At 36.2% G+C, this 19,717-nt stretch overlaps 3 protein-coding genes across 3 annotated transcripts; all 3 read right to left on the bottom strand.

Annotated features, from left to right (window-relative positions):
• Positions 1 to 243: 243 nt before the first annotated feature.
• LOC133714353 (DNA replication complex GINS protein psf3-like) lies at positions 244 to 3,198 on the bottom strand. The gene is made up of 7 exons (XM_062140452.1): positions 3,062 to 3,198; positions 2,390 to 2,494; positions 2,238 to 2,306; positions 2,056 to 2,156; positions 1,647 to 1,739; positions 755 to 894; positions 244 to 659 (listed from the first exon to the last, which is right to left on the bottom strand). Exons 2-7 carry the CDS (start codon positions 2,432 to 2,434, stop codon positions 550 to 552), a joined length of 558 nt encoding a protein of 185 aa, XP_061996436.1. The 5' UTR covers positions 2,435 to 2,494; positions 3,062 to 3,198; the 3' UTR covers positions 244 to 549.
• A 633-nt stretch (positions 3,199 to 3,831) lies between these two features.
• LOC133715546 (GDSL esterase/lipase CPRD49-like) lies at positions 3,832 to 6,817 on the bottom strand. The gene is made up of 6 exons (XM_062142079.1): positions 6,519 to 6,817; positions 6,245 to 6,322; positions 5,528 to 5,668; positions 5,160 to 5,236; positions 4,930 to 5,067; positions 3,832 to 4,332 (listed from the first exon to the last, which is right to left on the bottom strand). Exons 1-6 carry the CDS (start codon positions 6,627 to 6,629, stop codon positions 4,113 to 4,115), a joined length of 765 nt encoding a protein of 254 aa, XP_061998063.1. The 5' UTR covers positions 6,630 to 6,817; the 3' UTR covers positions 3,832 to 4,112.
• Positions 6,818 to 9,075: 2,258 nt separating this feature from the next.
• Positions 9,076 to 14,280, bottom strand: LOC133717528 (putative ABC1 protein At2g40090). The gene is made up of 12 exons (XM_062144244.1): positions 14,056 to 14,280; positions 13,650 to 13,804; positions 13,398 to 13,523; positions 13,172 to 13,267; positions 12,916 to 13,016; positions 12,648 to 12,684; positions 11,945 to 12,163; positions 11,466 to 11,577; positions 10,921 to 11,012; positions 10,654 to 10,833; positions 10,234 to 10,347; positions 9,076 to 9,788 (listed from the first exon to the last, which is right to left on the bottom strand). Exons 1-12 carry the CDS (start codon positions 14,231 to 14,233, stop codon positions 9,579 to 9,581), a joined length of 1,620 nt encoding a protein of 539 aa, XP_062000228.1. The 5' UTR covers positions 14,234 to 14,280; the 3' UTR covers positions 9,076 to 9,578.
• Positions 14,281 to 19,717: the final 5,437 nt, after the last annotated feature.

The following is a 19,717-nucleotide window of genomic DNA, read 5'->3' as shown; positions in this document are numbered from 1 at the left end:
CTTCTTTTTTAAGAAAATGAGAATTCTATAAATCGGTTGTATATAATGATAGATCTTGTATTAAACTGTCCTGTCATAAGTCAAACCAATCAATAAGGAGCTCGAAGAGATGAGTGTGGGTGTAGAATTGAAATTTTGTTATAGAACAAACTAGGTATAATAGATACAAGAAGATAAAGTTTGGTGTTTGTATTGATGGGTAGGCAAGTGACCAAATCAAACATACATTTATCCTATGGAAAAGGGAAAAGATCAATGGAAGTTATACATGTTATGGGCCAAACTTGTATCCAAGGAATCTTCGTGAAAGGCAAAAGTTCCTGGAAAACTTGTCAATTTAACCAAAATCCCCAACATCATGTTGGGAATAGAGGGTGTATTCTTGTTTGGAACCGCTATTACAAAGTTTAACTCAATCGAAGTACTGCTAAGCTTGAGCTTATGAAGTTATATTACAAACTTACAATGATAATCATACACCAACCAGAAAAATATATCAAATTGTTATAATGAGTCAGACAAGATGAAGAAGCAGAGTAAAGGTCGCAACTAGTCAGTTGATTTCCTCTTCCTCCCAAGTACGGAAGCTCTCTGCAATCTCGGGCCACCCATCCGCCACTTCTTAAAGGCTGCCATGGAGGATTGAGCTGCCTCATACACTGCAATTACATATCCATAGATATTATCTGTCAAAATTCATATATGAGACACACAATTGTCAAGACATGATAAAATTATGTAGTTTAAATCTCACAGTTGATTTCTTCTTTTGTTAAGAGCGTCAAGAGTTTTGAAGCTGCTGTATATGCTGCAGAATGTGCCTTGGCCAGGACTTCCTGATACCTGTTTCTGAATGCAGATAACAGGAATGATCCCATGTCTCTATCACCAACCCTGTCCATCATTGAAGAAAATACTAGTCAAAATCAATTTTCAGGCCCCAAAAACATGGACAGCATAAAGTACATAAACTAGGAGATCAACAATATACCACCAAAACAACATAAACATGGAAATCATCCAGTTGTATTGCTTGATTATTCAGAAACTATTCACCAACAGAGTGAACTTGAGTGGCCTGTATCATTTATTTGTCATCAAGCAAGTATTTCGCAACACAAAACATTGCAACTGTTGCACAAATAGGTATCACAGTATTTAGAGAGAAAAGGGGGCCTGTGGATTGAGCAACAACAGATAGCTATCCTATAATCAACATAATAACAAAAATATGTTATTGATTATACTGGTTTTTCACTTTCTGCTTTGATTTGAGATTTTTCACACTCTTTCTGTGTCAAATATACCCATATTCATCTATTGTAAGGACCTGGATTTCATGAGACAATATTAGGAAACTAAGAAATTAATTCCCTTTACCTGAAATTTTTAACTGACATAAACACCAATACTTTTGATAAATTAATTTGCTTTGGGAGTACTCAATTTTACGTTGACAAAGAAGCAAATTCACAGTAACAAAATAGTTGATCCATAATGGATTTTAGCCATGCACTCTCTCACTCCTCTGTCACAAGGGGATCACACAAATTAAATATCTACCTATTATAAGATAACAAAAGAATATCACCAGGAGAGAACACTAACAAAAGTATGCATACAAGAAATGGGTTGGAGAGACTCACAGTGGTGCTATCTTGCATCCAAATTCATAGAAGTATAGACATCGAGATCTCAAATCCACAGCTTTTCCATCAGCCCCCAGTTCCAGCCTTGTTCTGATAAAATATGAAACCACAGGAGTTGAATATATTATCTAATGAGTAAATGTAAACTTACTCAGTCAAACAAGTCATTCTTCATGCATTCAGTGAATATCTAATATATCAGGTGTACCGACTTATCAATTTATCATATTCCATTATGAGACAAAGAAAACATAAACTACCACAGAAAAGAAACTTCTAGAAATCAGATTTTAGAGTCTAATTGAATTTTAATGACTGCAGGCCAGATAATGGGTGAAAAGGGAAAGTAACTCGACCCTACAATTTGGCAACTGAAAATATTGAATTGATGTATAAGGATCATTACTGTTGATTGAAACACGCAGGAAGCTTCATCGTCACTACTTGTCTTGCGTGTAATTCATAAGCAAGCCAGAACGGCAGCTTGACCCTTGAACCTGGTTCGACCTGCAATACACACCCAAGAAGATATAAGAAATGGTCATTTCACCAAGGACCACCCATTCCAAATCCACTGTGGTCACTTACACTGTAGGCTTCAGCACTAGGATCAATTCCAACCCCATTTGCTCCTTTCTGGAAAACAACTGAGACAAGCTGGTTGCCAACAGCAAACACATTCAGAACACTGGTCTAAATAAAACAGATGAAATCCGGGGTACAAAAAGACAAGAACTAACCTCTTCCTCGGCAAGAATATCGTCAATGTCATAGTAATTTCCCATTTTAACAAAAGATCCCGCTTGGTGTCCTCACAGTCTTCCCTGCAACTCCAAGACAAATTCCTGAAGCAATGAACTGGTTAATATCACATAAAGCACCAGAACCCAAAATGCAATACAAGTTAATTATTCCAATTTTCACACTCATTCAACAATCAAATCTCTAAACCAATCTAAAATTCTCCGGATCTCCCACATTTCAGTGAAACATTAGGGATGCATTGGAAACCAAATTTGGGTTTTTTTGACTTGAATTCGAATTTTGCAGAAATAGAACCAACGGATTCAACATATATTATTCACACCAATTACCCAAATTAACGAACACCGATATCAGAAGGTTGTGAATTCTCTTCAAACAAATCGCAAAACCCAGAAGCATGTATAGTTCAGCTGAATACTAAAATCTCCGAAAAGTAGCTTAAAACCCACAAAAACCCAACTGGTAAAACACACACATCCCAACTTAAACGAAGAATCAGAATAAATAAATAAAAAAACCCCAATTGGCAACACAAACCTCATGAATTCTCTATAAACCCAGATTCAGATCGGAAATGAGAATCACAAATTCGAACTGAAATTGATGAAAGTAAAGTTGAAAATGATTGAATCGGAGTAGAGGCTTACCGGGAGTAGTTGTTTTAGAGGTTCGGGTTTGTGGGTGAAAGAGACGATAGAAATAGAAAGGGAGGGAAGAAAGAGGATCCAAAAATTGAAAAGGGAGGGAAAACTCCAAAGTCCAAATTATAGGAGGAGGTCGCCGCTCTCACTCTTTTATCTAGATAAAGACTTTTCTATTACTTTTGTTTTGCTTCAATTCGGGCCCAATATGCTAGAGAAGGTTTCGGTCCAGGTCCAGGCCCAGTTTTGGAGCCGAAGGCCGAAACCGATTCGGTTTGTCGGTCTCTGTTTCTCTATTGAGAATCAAAAGTGTGAGTCTACAAGATCACCATATTTTTCGTGAGTTCAACATGACAGCTAATGTCTTGGCCAAAAAAAGTAATGAGCATGCTCCTAGTCTTCAAGGATTCCTGTTCCTGCCTCTCAGGCTTACCTTGATGGTATTGATGGAGTTGTAAGACCTAGAAGAACCGGGAATTGTTCTAAACTTTTAATGTTAGTTTATTTTTTTTCTTTTTGTTTTGGGACTTTTTGGCTACTTCTGTAACCAAAAAAAAAAAGAGTTACTTGAAATTGAAACACAGGATTGTTTCTTGAAAAATAAATAAATAAATTGAACAGTGAGTAAGGACAATGCATAACCCGAGTGTGTTTTGAGTATGACCATCCAACAAATTGTAGTCTCTTATTTGCCATTTTGCTAAATAGGGGATTCCAATGTTGTCGCTTCACATTTTGATTAAAGTAACAAGAACAAAGATTCAACAGAAAGAAGGGAGAAACAACCAAGTATATATGATTCCACAGTAGAATGAAAGTTATCATTGTCAAGGAGAAGGCACAAAAGTTATTACAAATAAAGTCTTTTACCAACCTTTGCCTACTAGCTACTAGCTAGGCTACAACTACTAGAACCAATTGCAGGAAAAAATAATTGTACGATTAATGTTGAAGAATATGATGAGTACCATTGCAGTTAAACTAGAGTCCCCATGGAGTAGTGGATACTTAAGTCTTCAATATGCAACTGCACAGCCTCCGAAAGGGAAACTCTGTTTTATAGAGAGTTCCAGTGAAAATCTCTATAAAACGTCCATTCGGAGGGATTTAACGTCGTCTTTCCATCAGCAGCAACAAGATCATATGGTGAATCCTCTGCAAATTCTGTTGGCATGGATTTCCAGTGTAAACTTGGCTTCCAATCAGCTTCTCTCAGTACTTTCAGTATCTCCTCCGCCACTATTTTGCTCCCTTCAGCTGATAAATGAATCCCATCTCTGAAAAACAAAATGAAGAGACTGAAGTTCTATGTACTGGGATAGACTAATTTTAACTACATGAAAATGAGTAATTGAGATTCATTTCACCGCCAAATTATACTATCCGGTATAAAGGTTCATGAGGAGAATGCATGTCAGAGTAACCATTAGACTTCCTCCCTACTTGACATTCTTTTAGATCAACTAAAGACTTTTTTTTTTTTTTTTAAGCTTATGGTAAGGGGACGAAACCTTCTATCTGAAGAAAGCAGACATTTAGTTCATGTTTCCAATAGACAGTTATTATAGTGTATGAGCTATAAACTTAAAACCACTCTTCAGAGGGATAAAAAGTCTGGTTAAATTATTAACACATGTTCCTAAATAGGCGTACATGTAGCCAGACGTCTGAAGGTGTAACAGCAAATCAACTGTAAAAATGTTGCTAAATACCACAGGAGTAATCAACCTAATATCGCAAGTGGATGTAGCTAGTATGAGCAAACTAACACATTAAGTCGGACAATGGATGATTTAAGAATATACAAGCAAGACAATGCAAATGTCAACGGTAGTGTGAAAAAGTGAGAGAGCAACATGATCAGGCTAACTTACGTAAAACAGTTTTCTCCTTTCTGTATTGCCGTAAAAAGATCAACCACCTTGATATCCAGTTCCTGGCATAGCTTTATACAAGCTTCGGAATATTGTTGGCATAGCTCATTCGTTCTTACTAACTCGCTGAGATAAGGACTGGTTTTGTTTTTCCAAGAGCAAACACATGCTTTAGGATATCAGACATACAAAAAAGGTAAAACAACAGTACAAGAGTTCCATCTGAGCACCTTTTATTTGCACGAACTGTGGCCTCATTCACGGGAGGACAACTAAGAAAAATGATGCGTGTTGAATCTGAAAGGCTCTGGTTTTCAAATACATTTTGTTAGAATGCTAAACCATGCTGAACCATTGTCAGTTATATATATCTGAGCAGGATATTGTTTCACTAAAGGAACCTAATAGAAACACATTGCAGGCATATGAACCCAAATTACATACACAATAAAGCCTAGAAAAACAACAGATGCAGAAGTCAAACAGATGGTCCAATAGTCCAAAATGTATGTTCAGATAGGGCCTCCCTCACTCCACTACAGTCTATAAAACTAATTAACAGAAAAGCTGAAATGATTTGGGTGAATAAAGTAAGTACCTGGAGATGATTTGCAATCTTCCTCATGTTCTCAATATACTCAGGAAGTGGTACATGAGGTCCTAGCCCAGATGGATGAGGCCCCATAGAATCATTCCCGCCAAAATAGACTATCACCAAAGAAGGTTGAACAGCTGCATCCTATATAGGCATCATTGAAATCAGACTACATTCAAGTAGTTTGATATGTGTTTTTTGGCAAGCTGGGCAAAGTGGTTCAGCAAACAGCAATCATATATAACTTACCAAAAGGATACAAATCAGTTTTTATGTAATTCCATACTCAAAAGCAACTTCACCAAATACCAGACATGCACACTCTGTTATTGGTGCGTTGACCTTTGAATCCAAATCTCCAAAATATAATATTTCTCTCTTTGAGAAAGATTTTGTTGGCCTACTATTATTCTCATAAAAAGTTGATTATTGGTCAAGATGGTAAATTGACCAATAGTTGTTCTGTATTCTAAAACTTCCTCCTGTGTGAAAAGGTGTCCCCCTCACAAGTTGCACCCAATCATTTTTATATTATAAAACAACATGGGTTACAATAATCCATAAATTAACAAAGCCTTGAAACATGGGTTTGCCAAACAAATAAAATATCGCATCAAAAAGAAAAGAAAAAAAAACAAATAAAATATAAAATAAAAAAAACATGATGGTCTGAATTGACCAAGAGGAAACATAATTTGCAGATGAAAAAGTAGATTTTACCTTGGGAAAAACTTGATCAAGCACCTCTAGCGCACGCCGTGAATTCCATCCGAAGTAACCACGCAGCAATATGTCTGCCTACAACAAAACCACAAACCCAACAATATGGGTTTCAAAGATCAGAGCTTTCAGCACAGGAAATGTTTCCCAGCAAAACCCAAAATGGGTGTGAGATGTCCTTACAAGCGTAATGGTTCCCCCATTTTCAAACAAAGGAAAAAAAAAAAAGGTAACAGATGACTAAAAGGGAACAATTGGGCGTCAAGATTGTTACTTTGCGAGCGTAGAGGTCGGAGAGAACGGAGCCCCAGCCGCCGTTGCTGAAGCTGAACTGGACTATGGAGGATCCGAACAGAACAAACTGAGGCCTCGGGGGTCCCACCATCTTTCTCCGACTCTCTGAGCAAATAAGAAGGTGAAATGGGTGAAGAAGAATGAGTAGAGTTAGCTCTAAGTGGTGTTCTGTTTGAGTCGCTGGCTGCGTCTATGTTTGTTTGTAATGTATGTGCACCTAACTCTTCGTTTCGATTTTCAGTTTGTATTTATAGGAGTGACAATGTCATGTGTGTCCATGATGTGTCATGATTCTGATGAAAAAGGATTTGGGCTTTGCGATGTTGGATTGACAGAGAATATATAGAGTTTTGGTCCCAAAAATTAAATTTTTTTAGTCATCAAAATCAGTTTACAAAGACACCATTATCCCATATTTGGCACTTAGCACTAGACACGTCGCCCCGATTCTAAAAACATATATAAAGATAACATTTGATATCTAGTTCTTATACTTGTTAAAGACAATATTACACTACAGATAATAGTGATGATGCGCATTACATTATGAATTACGATATATTTATCTTCGTATTTATACATAACATAGTTTCTTCATATGTATATGCAATTCAATGACTGTAATCCATACAAAACTCAGTTCTCTTAGGACCGACGAAAAAAATATATGCTTTCTTTCTTCATTTTCTCAATGTTTACATCTCCAGGGATTTATGTTTACATCTCCAGGGATTTGACAACTCGTATTTGCGAGTTTGCACCCAATTCGAATCAACTTTAGCATTCTGATAGTTAATGGAGATGGATGCACCCACCCACATGCTTGAAGTACAAAAGCGGAATCTAATAACTCTTTAACGAACTCAAAACCACGATTTGTGGTTTGCCATTTCAAGCAAAGTAGTTCGAATGTAAGCTTAAAATTTACAACCACAATAAGTATAAGAGCAACTCTAATAGCTTCCTTATAATTTTTGTATAATAGGGAAGCACAAGTCAAAGCTTTAGCATATTTTTATTCTCCAACTCCAACAGATTCTCTATTTTACAACAATCTCTAAAATCTCCATATTCTTTTTTAAAATTTTAGAGATTGCTGTAAATATAGAGAATTTGATTTTCTCTTTCCTCACTTTCCCTAAAATAGAGATAGTTATAGGAAATCTATTGGAGCAAAAGAGACTCATCTTTTCCTAAAGTAGAGAAAATTCAAAATATGGGGAAGCTGTTTGAGTTGCTCAAAGCAAACAAAATCTGCAGTATCATATGCATTTTTTTCTCATATGATTGTAGTTATTGGAACCATACTCTACCTATTGTTGAGATTATAGATCCCACATGGGAAAAATGAGACTTTGCCTGTGAGTTTATAAGGGTTTGGGCTACTTCATCCATTGCCAATTGATTTTGGATGTGAACCCCAGATTACTTTATCATGACATTAGAGCGGGCTATCCAACGTGTGAATGCTTAACAGCCACATGAGCTCCACGTCACCCAATATGTGTTATCCACGTGTATGGCTTGAAAATTCGCCACACGTGCAGGAGCGTGTTGAGATTATAGATTTTGGATGTGAACCCCAGATTACTTTATCATGGCATCAGAGCGGGTTATCCAACGTGTGAATGCTTAACAGCCACATGAGCTCCACATCACCCAATATGTGTTGTCCACGTGTATGGCTTGAAAATTCGCCACACGTGCAGGAGCGTGTTGAGATTATAGATCTCACATGGGAAAAATTGGACTTTGTCTGTGAGTTTATAAGGGCTTGGGCCACTTCATCCATTGTCAATTGATTTTAGATGTGAATCCCAAATTACTTTATCATGATAAACCTACAAAAACTAAAAAAAGGCAAAAGATGCATGAATCATACCAAAGGAAGAAAAGAGAAGATCACTAGTAAACCCTTTCTTCAAATATTAGTTGGCATTTACTGTACAAGAAAAACCATCATAAAAATTAATGCTATGGTCAGGGGATCTGATAGAGCAGGTGAAGCTGGAAAATGATAGGCCACCCAACTTCACTGCCCCAACCAGATCTTCACATTAATACCTCATTGATTCAACGAGTACCAACCACCAACCAACAAGGCTGTGACCATGATATGAAATCATTAATCACATGGTAAACCATTTTCTCACTTCCTTCAATACCCACCATCGGATCGCAAACAGGTTCAAAACTATACAAACTCATCCGAATATGTGTCTCTTACCCTACACATTTCCCTTGGAGAGTGACATTTTCATAAGAGATAAGCAGATATGCAGCTGTTATATTGCCAAACTTCACAAAAAGAGATGAGCCAACGGGCAAAACAAGAACAATAGTACAGACCAAACCAAGCCTCACCAGCAAAGCAAAGTAACAAATAGACAATAAACAATAGTATAGTTGATTGGAAAAAGACAGAAAGGGACAGTGAAGCCGGCTGGAACTAATAAACTGACCACCAAAAAATGCAGCATTTATTCCATCTATTCTCATACTATAAGATTCCTAAATAACAAAGAACAACGACCTGCTTGAACTCAAAAACCAACCATAGTTATTATTCCATCCAATGATTTGTTTAGATAAACATACAATATGCAGCTTTGTCTGGTAATTCAACAGGATTCATTTTCCAGATAAGAATACAGTGTATAAGTTATCAGTAAAAGAATCAGTTTCAAAACTCAAATGATTTCTATGCTTAAAAAGCATATAACTAAAATCCTGGACGAATTGGCAGTCCATAGGGTTCTCTTTTGATGAGGTTCTACAACATTGAACAGGTCCCGGGGGACATTGTCAATTTTTATATGCACACAAGAATGGTAATGGAATGCAATTTATGCATTCCTTCATCGTGTCAAAAAATCACCTGTCAATCCATGCTCAGATATCCTGCATCTAGATGGAGAGGCTTGATTTATGGAGACAAAAAATGTGTGTACCCATTTTTGGGTGAACAGAAATAATTTTAGTTTCACCAATCTTTGGTTTTTTCCCGAGTTTATATGGCTCATATTCCGTTTCTGCAACATTATTTCAGTGCCAACTGCCAAGACAATTTCCTGAGTCGCAGAAGCCACAATGCTACTCGCATTATAAAAAGCCGAGCTTCTAGTTGGATTTCGTCTAACCAGGCAGTCAACCAAGACAAAAAGGATCTCTTTTGTAGTTTTGCCTCAATGATGGCTTCAGAAGAAATCCTTCCAACAATCATGAATGTCTCGAGAGAAGGTTCCTGCAACTGTTTGAAAAGCATTTCCATAAACGGGTTCAAAATTTATGTTTTATCCATTAAAATCAACAACTAAGGATTGAAAGCAAGTTATAATATATGTGAAATACACGACAGTCCAAATTATGTCGACAGAATATAAACCCTCCTAAAAGATGCTTAAGCTAACTGTGCTAACCATTCTGCAGAAACACAACTCTAAGTCACAAGATGTGACAACATTTTGTTACACCTTAGTAAGGCATCTAAAAGAACTCTATAGCTGCCTGGACACTTAAATGATAAAGGCACCCATGCCAGGTACATGTTTTATAATCACAGACTTTGTCGTGACTTTTGACATGCAGCTTAAGGCTCATGTACTCAACATCAGCTACTTGACAATCAGGCTTACTCTGACTATAATCAGGTTTTCAGTGGTAACAGAAACAGATAGGCAAGAGCAATGTCATACCAGAGCATTGCTAACTGATCGTAAACAATCGTTAGTCTTCAGCATTAAGAGAATTACACGTGGCAGCCTCCTCAGAAGCTCTGTAATTTGGGGGAAGTACTGAGAAGCATACATCTGCCAAATAAGACATTAAAGTAATTTAAGCACAGCTATCCAGCTCAACCACAAAGGATTAAAGTATGTTCAAGCTATCCACCTCAACCAGATGGCAAAAAAAAAAAAAAAATCGAAATTGCAAGGTTTACAACGCTCCTCAGTGAGTTGATTTTGGTCCATGAAAAAAATCTGAATATATGCATTTGCTCTATGAGTTAGAACTACATAGAAATAATGTATTGGGTAATGTTGTAACAGCATATAACACAAGTCTAAAAATATTACACACAGTGAAATGCACTTTAACCCAGTACAAGAGCTCACCTGAAGTTCTGAACGGTCACCGTCATTTCCTTGTATAACCAAGTGATCAATAGATGTGTCAATGACTCTATTCCAAGGCCTCATAGTAAGAATTCCTGCAAATAATGCATACAGATCCTCTCCAGCACCTAATTTTGCACTATTTTTCTTTATTGCATCAGCATCAGAAAATATCAATCCCTGCAATGATCATCTTAAATCAGAGAGCCAGCAAAGTAAGTGCCTACAATATCAAAGAAAATCATTCCAAGAAAAGCAAATACACACCTTCCAAAGTGCAGCATAGTTTGTTCTGGTCTCATCGTCAAGTTCTTTATAAAGACCATGGTCTAGAAGTACCAATTGTGGTTTTCTCTTGCCTGTACATGAGAAGTGGAGGGGAGCATATGAGTTGCGCATGGTGTAGGCACCTTCAAAGAAGAAAGTTCAACCAACACAAATACCAACAAATGCAGAGATTGGATATATTTTCACAGCCCACAGCATAATCAAATCATGCAAGACTTCTGAAAATCAATTTCTCAAGGTTTAGAAATTCAACTAGTTCTAAAACACTCTTCTTGATTTCTACTACATACTGTAAATCGTACCAAATTCTACACAAAGTACCAAAAAAATTGTCAGCAGATTTAGACATCTGCATGATCCAGAAGCCATTGCATATCAAAATATCAGGAGACTTGACAATTTATTCTCAAGAAAGTGGGGTAGATGCTATAACCATGGCTCTTATGGTTGAACCATTAGCTGTGGTTACTAACTAAAACATAAATGATTAACTAACTAATCTCAATAGTACATGTGAGCCTTACCTAAAATGCTCTTTCTGCTAGACGGTAGAGGACGAACTATCAAGTTGGCAGCATGTGGGTCACAATGCACAAACCCATGTTTGAACATCATTTCGGCAAAAGTTTCACTAACCTGCATAAAGAACATGAAGTCTTACTTTCTTTCAAATGCCATAATTGACTAAGATTTTATTTTTACAAGGTAACTGAAGATTCAGATACTTTTTCCTCTTTGTGGTTCCCTGGTATCATATCCTTAGATCTAAAATCAAAACAATGAACATAAAGGCACAGGAGTCCAAAGACCCAAAGTTGCACTTCCAATGCCTCCACCCCTTAATTTATATAGCACAATCAGATCTGTGTAGACAATCTACTGATATGGTTTCTGATCTGGATCTAAAGAAAAATATATGCAACTCTAAATGGACCAATCAATTTCTCAACATGATTGTCTCAAAACATATTGTCAGCATATAACAAGATGAACTTGAACTTACTAATCTCGCAACTTCATCGGGTCGGATCCCAAGTTTTTTGATGGTTTTGACATCATTTACTTGTGCTCCATCGATAAATTCCATGGTCAACAACTTTGAGGTGCTTAGATTCCAATGCACCTTTGGTGCATATACATAAGCTGCAATTCGAGGAGAAAGCTTCAGAAAATTATGCAGGCATTTCTCACTGTTCTTGGCTTCGTTTAAGAAATCTAGTTCCTGATTACCACAATGACACAGTCAAATGACAATATGGCTATTAAAAATGCTAGGTAAACACATGTATCGTGATAAAGAAGCTGCTAGTTATGTAAAGAAAAGGTCCAAACACCACATATTTTCTATTGCAACAGTGGAACATTAAGAAAAAAAAAGTTCAGTGCCAAAAAAGTGAGATAAACTTCTAGCATAAAGTTCTGTTGGACTTGGTTTGCTACAATAAAAGGAAGCAAGCAAGTTTGTCTAAATAGCCATCAGAAAGAGGTGTGAACTTTACTGGAATGCGAAAGAATTTTCAAAATACACAAAAGGACATCAGCTTGGATGCCCTTAGATTCTTCACCATACATAAACACGACAAAATTCCCCATCACCAAAGAAAACACAAATGGTTTAAAATACATGAAAAAGTAACAGATAATTTAAATAGATTTCTACCGATTTATGAAGAAGCCAATCAAGTTTAGGATAGTTAACAACTTGCCTTGGGTAAACTTTCACGCATTTCCACAATCAACCACCTGTAAATAAAAGCAAGAATAAAAAAGAGCAACCAATACCACTGAAAGTTTCATATCGGAAAAGATGCTTCACATTTCAAAAGATGAAACTGCATCATAACGCTTACACTGTTCACATGCATGTAAGAAACAACTATGATTTTTAGCATTAGCAAAATTGGTGTCCGCCGAACTTTCTTATTAATTAGAAACCAGGTGATATGATAAACATGAATATTTTAGCCAACATACCTATAATCAAAAGAAGGGAAAACCCGGTGGAGGGTGTTCACAATCACATCTACAGTAGCACAATCTGCAGCTGCAGTATCTGTCATGTGAGCATGCTGAACCTGAATAGTGAAATGTATGAAAAGAAAGAAACTCTTAGTCTCTTATAAGAAGCATGCATGTTTTGAAGTTTCTATACATCTGAGATACTACTTGATTGCACCTAGCAGTAAGAAAAAAAAAAAACATTATTCAAGTTGAAATTTGACAACTGAACCTTCACAGCAACTTTTTGGCCATTATGTGTGCGAGCAACATGGACTTGTGCAAGAGAAGCACTTGCTATTGGAACAGGATCAAATTCAGAAAATATCTGCATTAGAAAAGCTTAGCTCAGTACACCAGTGTTCTATCTCTCCAATAAGTACTAGCACTCACCAATCCAGAGCAAAGAAAAAACCTCTTTAAAAATTACTTAGAGTAAAAATTAATCAAACACATACTTTATCCGGCTTATCTCCAAGCTCTCTCTCGATGACTTCGCACACTTGTTCATAGGAAGAAACTGGACATTTATTCAACATAGACTCTCTCATTGTCCGGACATACTCTTCTGGTACCAAGTATTCCTGTACAAAATTGAACGAACATAAAAAACAAATCACTTAATCCTTAGTCGAAAATTTACATGGCTCTACAAAGCTCATGTGAAACGTAAAATAAACCTTCTCTATACATAGCCATCGAAACCATACCAGTTGTCCAATATGTTGACCGAGCTTGATATATATTCCTCCATTTTTAAAACATAATTCTTGTAGTTTACGTGCAGACCTGAGGTGAACTTCATGTTTTGCCTTTAACCTCTCACTGCTTCCTTCAGGCAATCCCCACAGTGAATACTCATAATCTAATCACAACGCAATGTCGAAAACTCCATTAGAATCTCAAGACCTCAGCTACTAGCAATGCAATCATATCAAACTGATGAATGCTACAACTCTATTCCAACACCAATGAATCAAAATTTCACTACATTTTACTTAAGCTAATGAATCTGACGAAACTGACTTCAATTTAGGTAAGCTAGGGCGCCAATGCTCTACTTAAAAGCACTAAAACGGTGACGTATTGTGAAAACTGAAAGCTAAGAGGTAGTACCGAAGGCGATGGCGGCGGCTGTGATGGAGTCGCGAAGGAGGCGGACGGGGACGGTGGAGTAGAGCTTCATAGTCATGGCGGGGTCTTCGGAGGTGGTGATAGTCGCCGCCGCGGCTCCGCCGAAGAGGGCGGTTGCCGACAGAGCAAGCTTTGCGCGCCATAAGGATCGCGTGGCCATTTCTTTGGGCACGTCGCTGAAGGACGAGGGAATCGAAGGAGCCGAAGGCTTATATGAGTAATAGCTTCTTGGGGTCTTCTAAAAGTTTTTTAGTTTTGGGCCTTTGGTCTGATCTAGCGGTTATTGGGCTTGAAATGGGCTGAGAGTCTGACACGTTTGTATTTCAAATATTGTTTATGCCTTTCTCCTTTTGTCAAATAGTGGAGTTTTTTTTTTTTTTTTTTTTTTTTTTTTTGAGAATAAGGAACCTTTATTGATGATAGCCAAAATTACATAACATGGAAATGACCGGTGGTGGACAAAAACTCTCCACTCTCCTCCCTAAAACCTAAACCAGTTACGGGTCGGTCATCCAGAATGACTTCCTTGAGCCGAAAGGGCCCAACCCATAACCACCTATATCGCCCAACCTCTCGGGCTACAGAGAATCCTGAGAATCTCGATACCACCTCATAGACAACCGCCATAAAACAATCATAAATTAATTATAAAAATCAGACATCGGCCAGCCAATTAAGTATCTGCTAGTTTTGTGAGCCTTAATTGGCAAGTTGCACGGGTTGGAGGGTCAATTCATGTGACCAATTTTTTTTTTTTTTTCTCTCATGTATACCAACTTAAGAACTACTCAAGGGTGGTGTTAGCTCAATACGCCAATGGACAACTTTGCCTCCTTACTCTCAAGAGTTATTTTGTAACAAAAAATAAAATAATAGTAACAAACTTGAATTGTTGATTCACATCCTCATTTTACCAAACACTATTTTTTTAAGGAAAAAATGATAATTTGCACCTTTCTGGATGAAAACTACTTGTTTTCGTACAAACTTCCCACGCAAGTTTATGATGCTAATTTAAAAATTTATGAAAGGAAATCATTTTAGATAACATACAAGTCACACATTTCATGACTTCATGAGTGACCTACCTCCTAGCTAGTTGCATAGTCCATGGCTCCATAACCATCATATGATTCATATCTTATGCATCACGTTCATTAAAAAATACCCACTCAAAAATCAAAATCCACGTCCATGGCCATGCCTTTCCCCCGCAATATCCAAATCCCAAAAACACATTTTTTTTAAAAGCCAATTAGTTGCGTAAGACGCCTCGTTATCCACTTTGCTTTCTAGAAAGTGTCTGCTCGGCTAAGTTAGCTCTTTGTCCCCCGGCCCTCTCCAATCTTTATCTTCCGATTGATTTTCCCGCGTGCTGTACGCGTAGCCAAATAAGTACGAGCCCTAGTTCTCCTTCCCAGAATATTATTATAACCAAGCGAAAGCGAAAGGGACACAGCTTTTCCAAGAGGGAGACAAGTTCCACTTTTGTTTTTCTCACTTATTCCCTCCATTCTCTTTCTGTGTTTACACACATTTCCGAGGCCGGTGTCCCCGATAAGGGGAATCGTAATCTGAAAACAAACATCAATGAATCTACCAAGGGTCACTCTTACTGTTGCTGGTTCTGTTTCAGATTCCTGAAAGCTATAGAAACAAAATGGGGAGGCTGCATTATTTGCGACTTTCCTTTCTGGATCGAATAATGTGGTCTGTCTCTCGTTGGCCATAGTTGCCTTGAGATATCGAGATCATGAGGTGGAAGATCCCCCTTTTGTTTCATAGTGCACGAGTAAGGTTTCGGGGTGAATCAGATTCCGAAAGCTGTCAAAGGTCATTGAAAGAAGCTAATCAACAGCTAGGTTATGTACCTAGTGACTGACTCGAGAGTACACACTAACAGCTAGCTAGGAATTTATGCAACAAAAATAATTCAGTAGCTGGGAGCAATTGACCTCAATAAGCGATCGTAGCTAGGTTGCAGCAATTACGCGGGCGGACGTACACGTACCAGCGGATATATACATGATGTTTAGAGTTTTGTAATCACTCCATCCCACTCAAACTTACATTATGTTAACCCGCTAAAATGTTCGATGACTCTATGTATGTTTTGCTTCTTACTAACAAGTATACTGTATACGTACACGAACAGCACGTAGGACTAAGAATTGACTCAAAGAAACTAGAACAAGATCAGCATGCAACTAGCTATACAAACAATACGCTAGAGTTTGATTTTCGCACATTTCTCTTGCGAAGAACAAGTAATGCGTCCGCTAGCTATTGTTGATATCTTATTTATAAAAGAAATTATTCTAGAAATAATGGTAAGCAACTACAAGAATAGTTGGTTGATTGAAGAAAGAATGGTGTTTATAATAAAAAATGACATTTTCTAAATGTACTATATTTGAGTAGCTAGGTATGCCCAACTATAACATTCAACATTATGATACTACAAAATAGAGTATAATATCATGTAAATCCTTAATTAATTAGCACAATGCTTTTAAATTAGTACCAAATGGCACGCCATTATGTTGTTTTCGCAGGCCCCTCACATGATGTAGTTCTAGAACTTGGCCATTAGGTTTCTCACATTTGACTCATTAATAATATTTAACCCGTGCAAAGGCGGCTCCAGATACAAATGAAAATCAGAGAATATATATGTAAGCCAAACCAAGATTACTTCCACTCGGCCAATTGGCCAAATAAGCAATATATTTATATTCTCCGTAAGGGAAGGAACCCAGATTGCTTTGGATTATTCAAAAATGTGTCAACACCCTTTAGGGTTTTGACAAATGCACTAAACTAGGGCTGCACAGGAAATCCACCAAGCAAAAGAGACGTAGATTCAGTTAATTTGAAGTTTTCTTATTACGTAAAAGGGTTTTGCTCCTATCCAGGTTAGTGATATTTACATATATATAAATACTCAGATTCATTATTCATATGTCAAAAGCAGTGACGTGATATAGAAATATTTTGTTTGACTAGTGGGATCAGAGCAAGACTGCAGAAAAGATCGATCTAATTAACGTGATTCAACGCATTCAAAACGTCAGTTTAAAGGTGCAGATCATGGCATGCGAAGAGGAATGTGTTCTTTTCGATTTACACTTTCTGCGCTGAATAATATTTTGTAATCCTGTTGTAATCTTTTATTATATATATGTAATCTTGTGTAACTTTTTTTTTTTTTTTTGTGAAAGTATGTTTTTGTTATATGTTTTTCTGATTAGGTTAATTAATTTTGGGGTATAGAAATGGTGTGTTAGTTCTCAGGTTTTGTATAGAAATGGTGTGTTAGTTCTCAGGTTTTGAGCGTTGTCCTAGCCAATACTTGAACCCTAGAATATTGGTGCTTTGGGCAAAAATTCAGCCCTAGCCAAGAAAGGATTCAGACTAGCCAGTCAACAGTGTGTGACCATTTGTGGGTCTATGTAGATACAAGCGGCTTTAAAGATAACACACAATAACTTGTTTTAATTTGCTAATTATATAAATAATTTATTGTGATCAAATCGGGTTACAAAGCGATTCAATCATTGACGGATTTATGTAAAAAATAAGTTGAGTTTATCAGGGTCGTCTTAGGTACCTTGGTGTTTGTCATACCCTTGTTTTTTTATTTTTGTTACTTTTAGTAAATTAATATAGTGGAAACCTACTGAACTGGTCAACAGGTTACCCAATTAAATATCGACATGTGTCATTTTTAAAAATAAAATATACCATATTAACAACACACTCTTTCTTGATATGTAACATTGTTAAAAATCATGTAACAAGTATTGTCAAAATAATAAATTACACATAGTTGAACTACAATTACGACTTATGACAACAGTTGTTGTGGTTATTGTAATTGAGTGGTCAAAGATGTAAATATCATATTTGGACAACTTTTATCAAATTTAGAACCTTGATTATCAAGTGGAGAAGCTCCTTACAATACTGAGTTGTTACATATCTTTTGGTCTAATTTTAATTTTACCATGTTCACAACACAAATGTTGTCGGAATTGTAAAATGGTTGGTAATCTTGTAAATTGTATAGTTTTTGAAGTAATTACTACAATCAGAACAAAAGTTACCGCTTTTACACAAATAGTTGCGAGTTATGGTAAAATATGTAGTCATTGAGTAATTATTCCATTAATGATAAAAATATAAAGATTTACCACTTTGACAACAAATTTGTTGTTGCACTTGTTAAATTGTCCATAAATTAGTACATTAGTTTAGGTTGAGTAATTACTATAAATAGGACAAAAGTTACTGCTTTTACATCAATTGTTGTGATTGTGGTAAAATGTGTAGTCATTGTAGTAATCATTTCATTAATAATAAAAACATAAAGATTTACCACTCTGACAACAAATTTGTTGTCATACTTGTTAAATTGTCTATAAATTAGTACATTAGTTTAGGTGGAGTAATTACTACAAATAGAACAAAAGTTACCACTTTTACATCAAGTGTTGTGGGTTGTGATAAAATGTGTAGTCATTGTAGTAATAATTTCACTAATGATAAAAACATAAAGATTCATACATGTTCTATTTTATATAATATTTACCACTTTGAGGACTCATATAACCACTTTGAGGACACATGTGGTAATTACAAAAAAAATTCGCATTAAAGTAAATAAGGTCTTCGTTAGAGAAAAGTAGGTTCTCATTTGAGTAATTAAGTCCTAAAAGTGGTAATTGTAATAGGTTTTCATTAGAGTAAAGTAGATTCTCATTTGAGTAAATAAGTCCTAAAGTAGGTTCTCGTTTGACTACATTTAAAACAAATATTATTTATTTTACACTAATTGTTGTCGTTGTCGTAAAATGCATGTAAAAAGAATTATATTTGGTTAAGGAAACTATTAATGATATAATTAATTGGTAATAAAGATTACTTAACTAATACTAATTTTGCGAACTTAGGTTAGAAGGTTTTCAATTGTGTAATTGTCCATTAATAACAAGCATTAATTCACTAATAATAAAATTAATTAGTAATATAGACTATTTAACTAAAAGTAATTCGGTGAACCTAGGATAGAATGTTCTTTTAATTTTTTTTGAAAAAGGAAAAATCATAATTGTCAATTGTCAATTGATAATCAAACATTAATTGGCTTTATTGTTTTCACTATCTTTATTGTTTTCAATTCAATTAGTAGTTTGTGTTACCAAAAAAATTAGAAAGGCTAAGGGCTAAACAAGTTACCAATTTGTTAAATATTTTGAACCATTGGATATATTACTAATCCAATGGTCCAAAATATTTAACAAAATGAGGGTATGGCAAACACCAAAAGGTACTCAAGAATTCTCCTGAGTTTATCATTCTAACGTGCAATAAATTTTCTTAGTATTTTCAAGCAACTAAGTATATCGATCCTTTAAACTCCAGAATAAGTATTTGATAAAATGATTCAACAAATCACACATATACATCTTTTTTGTGTTTCCGTCGTGTTGCGCTTGTCCGGCCATATTGAATTGGAACTCGTCGCCTTGTTGGTTTGAGGAATAAAGGGTGCCATGCCTTGTTTTGTTTGTGTTTTGTGGGATTGATTCCATTACAATTTCAGATATAGAGAACATTTAGTTGAAACGTTTCCTGTTCCCAT

Source organism: Rosa rugosa, chromosome 6, assembly GCF_958449725.1.
Source record: "Rosa rugosa chromosome 6, drRosRugo1.1, whole genome shotgun sequence".
NCBI lineage: Eukaryota > Viridiplantae > Streptophyta > Magnoliopsida > Rosales > Rosaceae > Rosa > Rosa rugosa.
Note: the sequence above shows the minus strand (reverse complement) of the source record. Positions and strands in the feature narration are given on the sequence as shown.